The sequence below is a fragment of the Chinchilla lanigera genome, unplaced genomic scaffold (assembly GCF_000276665.1).
Source record: "Chinchilla lanigera isolate Chin_1 unplaced genomic scaffold, ChiLan1.0 scaffold00012, whole genome shotgun sequence".
NCBI lineage: Eukaryota > Metazoa > Chordata > Mammalia > Rodentia > Chinchillidae > Chinchilla > Chinchilla lanigera.
The window spans coordinates 18,054,481-18,069,180 of record NW_004955413.1 but is presented as its reverse complement, the minus strand read 5'-3'; the positions used below and the strand labels follow the sequence as shown (position 1 = coordinate 18,069,180).

The window sequence follows — 14,700 nt, the reverse complement described above, 5'->3', positions numbered from 1 at the left end:
GATGGCAGTTATTTCTGCAGTGCCATCTGAAAGTCAAAAACATCAATCCTTTTTTTTTTTTTTACTCTAATACAAAGAGATAAACAAACCAGACTTCATACATAAAAACCTTGTAGCTACCTTTGACTCCTTATACAACAAAGCAACACTAAAAAAAATTTCAAATGTAAAAGTAAGCTTACCTTTTATTAATGTCTTCATCTGCAAATCCTGTGGGAATGAGAGAGAAGTATTTTCCCATCTTTAACCATAGGTTAGATTTGGGGATCCAGCCATTGTGTGCATGGATAGCATGGATTTTAGCAAGGTGACGAGCTATTAGCCTGTTTAAAACAAAACAGCATAAAAAAAAAAGAAAAAATTACACATTATAAAAATTGTGTCTGTAAAAATTACACATTATAAAAATTAATTGTTGACATTAAACATAACTTCCCTTAATCAAGTCTTAGGCTTCTCAGTTGTCTCCTAGGCATTTCTATGCACTTCCTTGTAAAATCCCAATTTACCAAAAATGCCCCGCCTTCAACACCAAAGCATCTTGCTATTTCACTAGGTTTCGTATTCTCCACCCACCCCCAGATCAGTGATGGTGAACCTTTTAGAAACCAGAGACCAAGTGCCTAACCTGCAAGCCCAAACCCATTTATCGCAAAGTGCCAGCACTGCAATTAAACCTGAGCACTAAGGGTTTAGTTTAAAAAAACAACTCACCCATTAACATCTTCTGAGTGGAAAGAAAAATGCAGTCACATATGTGCCATAGGTTTGGCACCACTGCCCCAGACTACGTATGCCCACCCTGGCCTGTCCTCAGCAAGAACAGTGTTAGTTTGGTTCAGCCAGAATCCTCCTTAATTCTGATAGCATCCCCCCATGAACTTTGGATCCACTGACATCCCATCCCGCTCCTTGGCTTTACCTTCCCACTAGCTCACCCTGTGTTCAGAGGTGAGCCCAATCTCTTCTCTCCAACTGCAAAATCCCACTGCTGCGGTTCCTAGAACTATCATGATAGTCCTAATTAAAGCCCGCCTTATTATGCTTTGTCTGGTATCAATGATTTTTTTTAACATTTACGGGGCCGTGACTCAGATAGGATCAGGGTGATCACTGGACTTTCAGACTTCTCACCCGGGACCCTCTATGTTGCTTTTGAAACATTTTTCTTCACTTTGGGCTGACTTGGGGAAAATCCGCTGGTCAGTCAGGATCCTAAGCCACTGCTCTGGGCAACTAATGAGGGTGACAAGGCCCAATTTTGATTCTTAAGATTCTGGACAGATGCTCTCGAACTAGGCTTCTCTTGCGAGGTATCTCCTGAGTTCTAAATCTCTTCTTCCATTGCTTTCTTGACTGGGGATTTTTCCCTAACTCTCTAGGACAGAAGGCCCTCTTGGTCCTGTTCTCTCTATGAATCCTGCTGCTCCAACAAGAACTTCTCTGTCATCTGATAGTCCTCTGCTTGAATCCTTACTATCTGCCCAGCAACCCTCTCTATCTCCATTTTATTGGCATGGTATTGCTGAGCAACTTCAAAAAATAATCACAGAGGCTCTGTAATGTCCCCAGAAATTCTCATCCAATTGGTCTCTGATATAAACACAGCACCAAGATACCTAAAAGCTTCCCATATAACTGTAATATACAGAACCATTTCAGAACCACTTAATTAAAGTACACAGAGATCTAGCACTATAGTAATCCTTCAGCACTGTGATTAAGTAATATGAGTTTATCAGATTTTTATACAATCATAAATACCCTTGTTGTAATCCATTTAGTGGTAAAAGAACCCTAATTGTCCTTCAGAAAACTGTTGCCCCTATTACTTGTAGTTCATGTTGCTCATAAAGAGATGACCTCAATCCTAACTGGACCTCCCCACCCATAAATTTAGGAGTAAGTATATGGTCCAGAATTGTTCAGGTCATGGCATCTTTCAGGCCACAGTATTACCTCAGAAAATACTACCTATGATATGCCAAAAAGACTTAATGCTATATTCATTAAGGCTATTAACTTTGATTGAAACTATTAAAAAAGATGACCTGGCTACAGAAGTCTTCTGGTCATTATTATGGTCATTCTTTAGGGAAGTTTGTCAGAAAATAAAGCAAACAGTATAAATCAGAAGACAGTAATATTCCTAATGACATGAGTAGAGCTCCTGGATCCAGCCATGCTTGAACTCAATATTTTCAGTTTATACACCAATAAATTTCTTCTCCTTTTAAGACAGTTTGCATTTTCTAATTATCATGTTCGATCTCATCGCAAAAATATTAAAATCTGTGGTCTTTGTATGTGCTTTAGGTCACACCTCTCAAATAGATATGTAGGTTACATAAGTAACTACTGGCTGACCAGTAAAAAACAGAAATAAACGATGTCTTTTTGTACCAGTCTCATATATGCTTAGAAAGGTGTGCACAATGAACTTAGGGTACCTGCACACTGAATAACTTCATGACAAAGCAAGGTGCTCAATAAAAATAAAAAGCAGAGCACAACTGCATACACACACATATACACCCATTTTAAGCTAGTAAGAACTGATTTTAAAGTGTATAGAAGGGGAAACAGGAGGCTTCAAGAAAGGTAAATCTATGTTACATAAAACTCAAGAGGCAACCTCTGTCTGCAGAATACTGTATCCCAGAAGTACTCACTTAACAAGTAAGACCAGTGACTTAGCAGACATGTCACAGATTCGAATCGGCATTTAAATACAATAAACTTTATTTGCTGTGATTTTTAAAAACAAATGAATAACACTGTCACTTTTTACAGTTATTCACAGGGTATGCAGGAGACCCCGACTTGCAAGACATAAACCACTATCTTAGAAGGAGGAGTCCGCTTAATCAGCTAGAGTGACTAGAACGGTAAATACTTCAAAAACATATAAGATAGTATGGCCACAATTCCAAGAGTATTTACTTAAAGGATAATGAAATCTGTTTAACAAGAACAGCTGCTAAGAGAAAACAGCACCTAATTTGCAGTGACTTGTCTTTTGTGGCAGAAAGACAGGCAGCTGGGGCTCAGCCAGGATTTGAACTGATAATAGGATACAAAAGCCAAGCCCATTCCACTGCACAAAACCTTAAAAATATTTTCTCTATCCATTGATACACTGCTACTCTAAATGGAAACAAAATAGGGGCTGGGGATTTAGCTCAGTGGCAAAGCGCCTGCCTGGCAAGCGCAAGGTCGTGAGTTCGGTTCCCGGTACCGGAGAAAAAACCAAAAAAACAAAAACAAAAAATAAATAAATAAATAAATAAAAATAAATGGAAACAAAATAAAATATCTATTAGTGATATCTATCTGTAAAGCTAAATATCAAAATAAGAGCTAATGTTTAGTAGTATCTATAAGTAAATTATAATTTGCCCTATCAATAAGTGTACTGGTAAAATGAAATTATATTAAAAGGAAAAGTAAATAAGAAATAGTATGTCCAGATAATAGGTAGAAATATATTAATGATGTTATTTAAAACTCTAGACAGCATTTTCCTATATAATTCAAAACAGAACAGCAGCAATAGTAGGAGATATTGCAGTATCAATACATCTCATACTAAGTTATCCTACAAAGGGCAAAGACCATCCTCATTCTTCTATTCTAATGCTCACCATTTAGGTCATGCTGAAACAGATATTTGATGAATTAGAATCACTTATCTTGGCAAAAGACTCAAGAGTACACTGAGAAATTTATCATACTACCAAAGGATTCTTCCACTACTAAGATTTATTATAAGGTAATTTTTTTTTTTTTTTTTAGTCTTTTTCTTTTTGGTTTTTTTCCAGTACCGGGAATTGAACTCACAACCTCTCGCTTGCCAGGCAGGCGCTGTGCCGCTGAGCTAAATCTCCAGCCCCTTATCGGGTAAATTAAAATCTATTTCAGATTTACTTGAATATCATGTAAGAAAAATTACCTTACATTTCTGTATGACAATTAATGTTTTCTTATTTTTAAAATACATACTGATTGTCCATTTGAAATACTCCCTGGGGTTTTTCCCCACACCTTTTATTTATCAATGCATATTGCTTACACAGACTAAGGGGTTTCAGTTTGGCAGATTCGTAACATACTTTGATCATCTTCACCCTCATCAGCCCCACACCCACCCTCCCCCTCCTCAGCTTCACATAGTGGGGGTTCGATGCATACATTCTGATCATATTCATCTGCCGTATTTCCTACCCTACTCCACACAGCCACATCTTGCTCAAGTCTCTTCTCAAAGTCTAAAATTCAAGCCACAGGGCCAGTGATATAGCTCAGCCAGTGATACAGCCCTGCTTGGCAAGCACAAGGTCCTCAGTTTGATTCCCAGCACCAAAAAAATAAAATAAAATTCAAGCCAACTTGTATAGGTCTCAGAACTACTGGTCTTTTTTATCATAAGCAAAAAAATTAACAAGAAATGTGCCTCAGCCATTTTGGGCTGCTTCAACAAAAACCATAACTTGGGTAGCTCATACATGATTTAGCAATTTCTTTCTCATAGTTCTGGAGATAAGGAAATCCAACAAGGCACAAGTAGATTGCATGTTGGTTTTAAGAATAGTTCTTCATAGAGGGCACCCTAATGCTGCACCTTTACATGGTGGAAACAAACTTCTAAACAAGCTCAATAGGCCTCTTCCATAAGGACCTGAAGGACATTCATGAGGGCTACTCTGCCGTGACTACCCCCAAAAGGCCCTGCCTCTTTATACTACTACACTGGGAGTCAGGTTTCAACAAACGAATTTCAAGGGGACCCATTCAGACCATAGCAAAAAGAAGACAATGTATTTTAAAAAAATCTTACAGAAATAACAAATATAGGGGCTTAGGATATAGCTCCGTAGTGGAGACCCTGTCTAGTATGTACAGGCCCTAGGTTCAATCTCGAGGATCACACCACACACACACACACACACACACACAACTATTTCAATTACAATCATACCACCTCCATGTTTAAAAACTAGGGTTTGCTAAGAAATCTAAAAACTTAAATACATCCTAAGTTCCATACTCATCTAAAAATTCTCATAAAGTGAACTTAAAACATGAGATTAAAGCTAGGCATTGTGATACATGCCTATAGTCCCAGCACTCCGACTGAGGCAGGAGGATTCTGAGATCAAGGCCAACCTGGACTATATAGTGAGAATAAGGAAGGGAGGAAAGAAGGGAGGGAAAAAGGAAGGGGAAAAAGGGAAAAAAGAAGAAAAAGAAAAAATGTTACTTACAAATACATTCAGCAAATTGCTGCTGTTGCTGCTGCTATGCATGCGTGCATGTGTGCGTGTAAAAATAAATAAATAAATTCAGCAAATTACAGAATACAAAATCAACCCAGCTGCATTTTTACATTAATAATGAATCACTTAAAAAAGGAAATTCCACTTAAAATAACATCAAAAAGAATGAAATACATAGGAATGAACTTAAAATATTGTTTTAAAAACTAAAGCACATAAATAAATGGAAAAACATCCAATGTCCATGGACTGCAACACTCAGTATTGTTATTAAGATGTCCATCCCAACTGATCTACAAACTCACAATCTCTATCAAAATCCCAAAGATGAGGACTAGGGATTTAGCTCAGAGGCACAGGGCCTGCCCAGCAAGCACGAGGTCATGAGTTTGATCCCCAACACCGGTGGTGGTCGGGGACAAGAAGGCTGGGAATACAGCTCAGCAGCACAAGCGCCTGCCTGGCAAGCGCAAGGTCCTGAGTTTGATTCCCGGTACCAAAAAAAATACTAAAATCCCAAAGATGATCTTTGCAAAAACATAAAATCACTCCTAAAATTCATACAAAATCTCAAAGGATTTGGCATGGCAAAAAAATACTTTGAAAAAGAAGAGTTTTAAGTTTTACACTTGCTATTTTCAAAGGAATAGTAATCAAAACAGTATGGTACTGTTACAAAAACAGACAAATGGAATAGAATAAAGAACCCAGAAATAAATTCACATATATATAGTCAAGTGATATTCAATAAGGATGCCAATACCATTTAATAAGGAAAGGACAGCAAATGGTTCTGGGAAAACTCAGTATCTGCAAAATGCAAAACAAAAAAGAAGAAAGAAACAAAGAGAAAGAAAGAAAAACAGAAAGAAAGGAAGAAAGGAAGGAAGGAAAGAAAAAGAAACCAGACCTTTTCCTTACATCATACTAAAAAATTAACTCAAAATGGATCGAAGAGCCAAGTATAAGAGCTAAAAATATAAAAACTCTTAGAAAACACAGGGGGAAAGTTTTATGATTCTGGTCACTTGGCTATGATGTCATGGATAAGGCACCAAAGCACAAACAGAAGTAAAAACGGAAGAACTAGACTGTTTCAAAATTTAAAACTATGTATCAAAGGACGTACTCATCATAGTGAGAAAGCAACACACAGAATGAGAGAAAATACTTGCAAATCTTATCTAGTCCCTGACTTTCAGAAGCTCAACTATACAAATTTTTTATGAAAGTGTGAAAGTGACACACATTCAGCACAAACCACGGTTTGAATTTTGATCTTTTCCCTAGAGAGCAACATGCAGGATGACACTCTCAAATAATGCAGGGCTGCAGCAACAAATCACCCTCCCAGTTGGCCACCGGATCATAAAGGTAAACAACTGATATTCTACAGTGTACTGTTTTTCTAAACTACAATGTTCAGTAAGGTAAGTGGATTAAATGCATTTTCAACTAACAATATTTTCAAACTAAGTGGGTTTATCAGAAAATAAAGTCTAGGAACAACTATATTTGACAAGAGGTTAATATTCAAACATAGTAATGAAGTCCTACAACCCAATAAAAAGAAACAAGACAACCTAATTGAAATTGGATAAAATAGGCATTTTTTTCAAAGAAGATAAAACATAAGGCCAATAAACACATAAATGTAATTTCAACATCACTAATCATTAAGGAAACACAAATCCAAAAGAATGCAATACCTCCTTGCACCAATTAGAGTGGCTACTATAAAAACTAAAAAAAAAAAACTTTAAACACAAGAAACAATTGTTAGCAAGAACGTGGAGAAAATGAAACCCTTGTGCAACATTAGTAGAAACATAAAATAGTACAACTACCATGGAAAACATCAAGGTAGTTTCTTGAAAAATTAAAAATAGAATTACCATTTTAATTCAAGGTATTTACTTAGAAAGAATTAAAACAGGGCATCAAGGAGATAGCTACACACCCATGTGTATAGCAGCATTATTCACAGTAGCTAAAAATGCTGAAACAAGCCAAGCGTCTATCCATGGATGAGTGAATAAACAAAATGTAGTATATAAATATAAAAGAACATCATTCAGCCTTAAAAAGGAAGTAAATTCTGGGTTGGAAGTATAGCTCAGTGATATGCCCTGGGTTTGAGCCCTACACCAAAAAAAAAGAATATTCTGACAAATGTCACCACATGGATAAACCTTGAGGACATCATGCTAAGTGAAATAAGACAGTCACAGAATACAAATACTGTATAATTCCACTTACATGAGGTACCTAGAGTAGTCAAATTCATAGAGATAGAAGTAGATGATGGTTGTCAGGGTCTAGAGGAAAGGGGGAACAGGGAATGTTATTTAATACAGAGTTTCGGTTTTGCTAGATGAAAAGATCCCTGGAAATTAGCTACAAAACAATGTGAATGTAGTTAATGCTACTGAGCTGCACACTTTTAAAAATGGTTAAAATGGTAAATGTTATGTGTATTTAGAGTAAAAAAAAAGTAAAGTTCTTAAAACAACTTGATTATAGCACTTTATTTTCCATCAGTAAAGTTTATAAACAGAAAAAACTATAATTTTTATTTCTTATTTAAGATTTTAAATAAATTGTTTTACTAACATAAAATATTAGGAAATCAAAGCCTTACTTTATTTACTAACACAAAACAGGAAGAAATCAAATCCAATAATGTATAAAAAAGAATGATACACCATGACCAAGCAGAATTATCTCAGTTATGCAACACTGGCTCAATATTTGAAAATCAATTGATGTAATCATCACATAACAGAATAAAGGAAAAAAATCATATGAGCTTATTAACAGGTACTGAAAAAGCCTTTCACAACATCCAACACCAATTAATCATTTACAAACTATAATAAACTAGGAATGGGAGAGGAATTTCTTCACCTTGATCCAGAATATCTACTAAAAAATACCCTCCTTAATGGCACAATGATAAAAAATATCAACATCCTACTGAAAAAACATGAAACTTTCCTACTGAGATAAGGAATAACGTGCAAGGCTATCTCCCCTTTCACAAATCTCTCTACAACGTCCTAAAAGTTCTAACTAATGCAATTAAACAAAAGAAGAGGTATATAAAATTTAAGAATAAATGTATATTTCAGATGTATATCTATTTCATATGTGTGTATATGTATGTATATGAAAGTGTGATGGTTACTAAGGCAGTTAAGACTACTAGACAAACAAATATTAGCCTTAAGCAACTTTGTTCTTAAATCTTTTGGACACTGCCTTTTTTCTGCCCAGTATCTGTAGGCAAGAACACTAGTGACAACATCAAAGAACAAAATAGCTTGGCGCCCATCCTGAATCCAGGCTACTCAGAAGCTAAGGCAGAAGATCACAAGTTCAAGCCTAGAGACCCTGTCTCGTAATAACAGATGTGGATATAGCTAAGTGGCAAAGAGCTTGCCTAGCATGTGCAAGGGCCTACATTTAATCTCCAGTACTACCACCCCCAAATGATGTTTATAAAATTTTTTTTTTTATGTTCTAGAGAAAGTTTCTCATATTGGTAATAGCACAAGGCCTGCCAATTTCCAACATATTCTTTCACCTCCATAGTGAGGGGGCTTATTTCTTATTAAAAGTCCTCCTTTTGAGAACGTGTACAGAAAGAAAGACGAAGAGGTGTATCAGACTAAGCACCCTGCTTGGAAAGGATACCCAGTGATCCTTGTGCTAGGGCTCACAACTTTAGAATGACCCGCTTGGTCTCCCGTCACCATGTTTATCAAGCAGAAGCAGCACTGCAGCCTCCGTAGCCCAGATCTTGTACAGTTTTTTTATGCTGGCCTAGGACTGTTCACTGAGGCTCCACTGACTGGAGGGGGGGCTACAGTGCAGTAGTGGTTGGCACTCATATAGCTGTCTAGACACTCCATGCCCAGCTGCTGTCACTGGTCTGTATCCCTCTTAGTTTTTGCTAAGTATTGGCAGAGCTCCTTCATGAGGAGCTTGAGGTAGAACTCACTTCAGATTGAGTTCTACCTCTCCCTCTGACTTGGTTTCCACCTCCTCTCTTTGGATAAAGCTTAGTCTTTTCTTGTGGCTGCTGGATCCTACTGCTGCTATGAGGATGCTGCCCAGACCTTCTGTATATATAGGTACCTGGGAGACCTGGGAGCCTATTTATAGTCAAACAAGGACTGTCACTACCTGTCTCCCCATGAAAGCTTCAGGGAAGATACGCACGAAGTACGTACCATGGAAAATTGAAGTAGTGTTTAGTGGTCTTTCCCCTTAGCTGTCTGGCTTCACCCCTGAGCCACGGCTGGGCAATGTTGCTGGTATCTTGCATGTATAAGAAGAGAACACCAGACTCAGGAGCTTTTTATACTGCTGCCATCTCCGATTGTGAAAGTGCAAATGGGCAATGAAACCCCTGGGCTTGTGTGCATTTTGCAGATCCTGGGCAAGCAGGTGTTTATTTTTCGGTGGAAAGACATATGGGGGTCTTTTAGACATTGATTCTAAATACAAGTATTTTTCTCTCTAGCTTTATTTGGAAGGAAATTCATGTGGCCTTTCTCTAACAACCTTGTATTATTTTGTATCTGAATCTAACCCCTGCTTCTCCTTTGATCCAATTTATGAATCTTCTCATTCTTAATCCCAATACATAAGTACATCTCAACTACAGCCAAGACTAGTAATGTACAAGTGAATGAATGAAGGAATGCTTAAAGACCATAAAAAATTTGATACAAAAGAACAAACAATTGAGTCTAGTGGCACATGTCTGTAGTCTCGATTACTTAAAAGTCTGAGGCAGGAAGCTCTTGAATTCAATGCCAGCCTCGGCAACACAGCAAGCAAACACAAATGTATCAATCAGGATCCTTCAACACAACACATCTAACGAGTATACTCACGTAAAAGAAAATAGTACAGCTGATAACTAAAACCCAGGGTTTGAATAAATTTCTATTCCAACATGTATTAATACATTCAGGTTTACCAAGAGGCAATAACATTGGTCCATTTAATTTTTATCACTGTTTTAATTTAGCAACTTTTAAAGTATAATCCAGGGACCCTTGAAGAGTTGAGGCTTAGGAAATGTGTAAGGTAAAAATTGTGTTTTTCCATGAGACATTATTCACCATTCTCTTATTCTCTCCCAGGTGTACAGTGTGGTTTGAGAGGCTGCATAACATGTAACATCGTCATACTGATGATAACAGGATATCCACTTGATATTCTCATGTTCTCAACATTCGATTTTAACTTTCGATATGGTAAATATTGACAAATATAAATGAAATACTAAAACACAAGTTCTCTGGGTGCTCAGGAACTTTTCACAGCTACAAAGAGGCTTTAAGAACAAAATAACAACAAACCTGCTATTTTCAAATCAAGTCCATTTTCTAGAGGATTCCAAAGCAGACAGCAAATTTGAGAAGTTGATAATTTCAAAAATTTCTTAAGGATATAAAAGACACTATCCTTTATAGGAAATATAAAATATGAAATTCTAAAATGAAAACCTTACTGTTTTTACTAACAAAAACAACAGAATTAAAAGAACCTTATTGTAAAAACTCTGAAAATATGACCAATTAAATAATAAGTTGACCAAAAAAAGTGCACCACTTTGATAACACATTACTTTAAAAACGTAAGAGGAAGTCAAGCATGGTGGCACATGTCTTTATCCCAGCCCTCTGGGAAGCTGAGGCAGGAAGATTGCAAGTTTAAACCCAGACTGGGCAACTTAGCAATTTAGCGACCCTGTTTTGGAACAAAATATTTAAAAACATCAGGGCACGAAGTTTAGTGGAAAGAACCGGGCTCAGACCCCAGTACCAATCCCCTGCCCCCACCAAAAAATTTAGAGGAAACCTTGATCTTACATAGCTGTAAATTAAAAATCTTGTAGCCTTTTCTTTTGCAAAGGATCAACTATGAAAATAGTAAATATTTTTTTTAAATCTTTTTTTTAGGAAATAAAAGCTCTTAGTAAAGAAAGTTTCTAAGTGAACCAAATAGTTGCTGAAAAAGTAATTTTAAACAATATTTTCCCTTCATGCACTTAATACACTTTTTCATAATATATTCAGAAACAGAAATATACCTGAAAATGGCTGGGTTACAGACATGCTTCGGATCCAACGCTTCTCCCTGTATGAACTCATAGCACAGTCCATTATTGAAGGTACAGTAGAGTTGCGGGGCACAGCCATGAGCCTGCAGCACTCTAAAACTCTTCACTTCTTCATCTCGATCAACTAGCAACTCAGTTTTATTGCCATAAATTCTCACCAGGACTACGTCTTCCATGGTATTACCCACATAACAGCCAATAAGTTTATTTGTGATCCCATCTGTGAAGAGCTGCCAGAAAAAGAAAAAAATGAGGAGAAAAACAATTATATCCTGTTAAAGAATGGGAAAAAAAAGAAATAGTAACATGAAGATACTGAGCAAAATACTAACTCAAGGAAAACATCAGTGGTTCAAGGTATAGTTTAGAAGTAGAGCATATGCTTACTTAGCATGTGTGAGATCTTGTGTTCAATTCCCAGAGCCCGGAAAAAAAAAAAGAAAAAGAAAAAAACAACTTTTTAACATAAAAGAATCTTTGGAAGACTAGAGATGTAACTCAATAGCAAGATTCTGGTTTAGCATGCACAAAATCCTGGGGTGGATCCCTAGTGCCAAAAGAAAAGAATCTTTGAGTATAATTTTGTCTAATACATCTATAACTTTCATTCTAGATTTAAGCAAGGAATACTAATTTTAACACACTGCCTTTAATTCCAATAACATCATGTCTTCCTTGATCCAAAGTATTAACTATTCATTTTGTCTTCAATACCTTTATACCTACTCTATCATCAGTCCACTTTGTAACGCAATCACTGTGTATGTGTGAATCCCCCCCCCAACACACACACACACACAACTTCTCCTTTATCCAATAGATTGAAATGTCCCTGAGGATGTGACAAAGTCATCTTCCTAGCATTATACATTATATATAAAAGATTTTAATCATATTCAAAGAATTAAGTATACATTTACATTATGGTACAGTATGAAAAATCATGAACTCACAAAAAAATCCCTATTTTATTAATTTTAAAGATTAAAAATGCATTAAATATATTCTAAGTACTTAAATTATGACAGTGTAAATTTACAGGAAGAAAAGAAATGGAGATTTCTAGGGTATTTTCTAAGTGGGATTTGGGGGACTTTTCAAGAGCTTTAAACCAAGTACATTAACTTTTTTTTTTAAGCTGAGCACAAAAAGTAGATTTAAAAAGCAATCAGGTGATTACCAACACTAGTTTTCAAAATCTGCTCAAAAGTTACAACTTTCATTTTCCTCTGTACTAATCTGACATTTGCCCATTTATAATTCGGAACTTTTGGAGGCTCTCAAATGAAATAAAGGGGGGGGGGCACATGAAAGTGACACTGACATTCTTTTCCAACACAATTAGGAAAGAACAGGAAAAAAGGACAAAAGGTTCAAAGGTACATAAAGCTAGGTGTGGTACCACACACCTACAATCCTAATACTCTGCAAGCTAAGCCAGGAAGAATCCAAGTTTAAGTCTCTCCTGAGCAACTTAGTGATTTAGCAAGACCTTGTTTCAAAATTAAAAGTTAAAAAATGGGTGGAGATGTAGCTTAGTGCAAAGGCCCTGGGTTCAATCCCCAGTATCACAAAAAAGTATGCACATTTAACTCCTGAGATAATGGAGAAGCACTTCTTTCTCAATTAGATTGCTGTGATATTAGGTGATTTTATTTTTAAAAAGCTGTACATCTTCAAAGGAAGTCCTCCCCCCACAATGCTACGAAGTGAACTCAGGACTTCATGCACACCAGACAAATGCTCTGCATCTGAACTTCTTCCCGGTCCTTTTTGTTTTATTTTGAGACTGCATCACACTAATTTTCTCAGGGTGGCCTCAAACTTGAGTTCCTCCTGCCTTTTTCTCTATAGCTCTATGGTGTGTCCAAGGCAAGCAGAGAAAAAGCAAGACTCAGTCCAATCAGTCAATCAATAAATCTGTGTTGAAAAGCATTTTTTATTATAATGTCATATGGATCTATACATGGTATTCTGTAACTTCTTCAGATCTCATATATAGATAAAATATTTTAATTCCTGTTTATACACTGAAAACTATCTAATGTTCTGAAATGTGCATTTTAGGATCCTAAAATTCCAGAAATCATCTTCACAGCAAATAGTAGGGACTTGATAAACACCAGAACCCACATAGTTATCAACATTAATGCCTTCATCTAATAAAATTTATGTTCTCTAATTCCTCCCTATAATAAGCTTTCCTTAAATGATCAGTACGGCTGACAGTATAGCTTAGTGACAGAGTGCTTGTCTACTACGCACAAAACCAAGTTCAATACTCAGCATAAAATAAAACAAAGTTGACTACGATCATATCATACTGTACATTTATGTGCACACACAAAAACATACATTTAAAGATATATGGTGCAGGGGCTGGGGATTTAGCTCAGCGGCAAAAGCGCCTGCCTGGCAAGTGCAAGGTCGTGAGTTCGGTTCCTGGTACCGGAGAAAAACCAAAAAAAAACAAAACAAAAGATATATGGTGCTTAATAAGCTAGACAGATGATTGAACACAGAGTACTAAACATTTTATCAACATAAAGCTGACAAAGAGTTACAACTCCAGTAACTAATTCTTTCCATATGGCATAGAAGCCATGTATCTTACAATGAAATGACAATCTTTAAGATTAAAAAAATTAACTATATGAATAATGCAACCCACATGTATTAAAAATATTTTATTTAATAAGGCTAAAATATATCCTCAAAGATATACAAAAATACTAAGTAGTTTAAATCTTTCGTTTTGTTCTAGGTAATTTCTTTTACTTTTGGTTTATGGATGTTTCCTCACTTTTTTTTTTCCTGAAATGAACCTAGTTTATACTTATTAAAAAAAATTATGAGGAAGAGAATCAGCCCAATAGTTAGGCACTGACCTGGAACTCCCAACTAGGCTTTGAAGTCTGGCTGAATATAAACAATTTCACAGAACACCATCACATGAGGCCACTCTGTGACCTTAAGGAATCAAGACAAAAATAAAACTACTCTTGTAATAATGCTTGAATATAGAAAAAATATAAATACATTGTCTCCTACCTTGGACAAAAAAGACTCACTATAACTTCTTTTCCAGTCCTAGCTTTGACCTTACTTCATTCCTCCAGCCTTCTGGGTAAGATTAAAATACAGACATCCACAAGCCAGACTTCTCCCACTTCCTTCTACACAGAACCAAATTCACAGAAAATCCCTGCTACTCTGAATCCTTCCTAACTCAACAGACAAATCCAATTACTAGGTAAGTGCTTCTTAGCACCCATTCATGGGAGA

General features: G+C 36.3%; 1 protein-coding gene across 1 annotated transcript in view; it reads right to left on the bottom strand.

Moving 5' to 3' along the window:
• Etnk1 (ethanolamine kinase 1) overlaps positions 1 to 14,700 on the bottom strand; it is a 58,230-nt gene that overhangs the window by 25,695 nt on the left and 17,835 nt on the right. Inside the window, exons 2-3 of the mRNA XM_005379081.2 lie at positions 11,386 to 11,645; positions 183 to 323 (exon numbers count right to left, since the gene is read on the bottom strand). Coding sequence (XP_005379138.1) covers positions 183 to 323; positions 11,386 to 11,645 — 401 coding nt within the window. The remainder of the gene's footprint in view (positions 1 to 182; positions 324 to 11,385; positions 11,646 to 14,700) is intronic.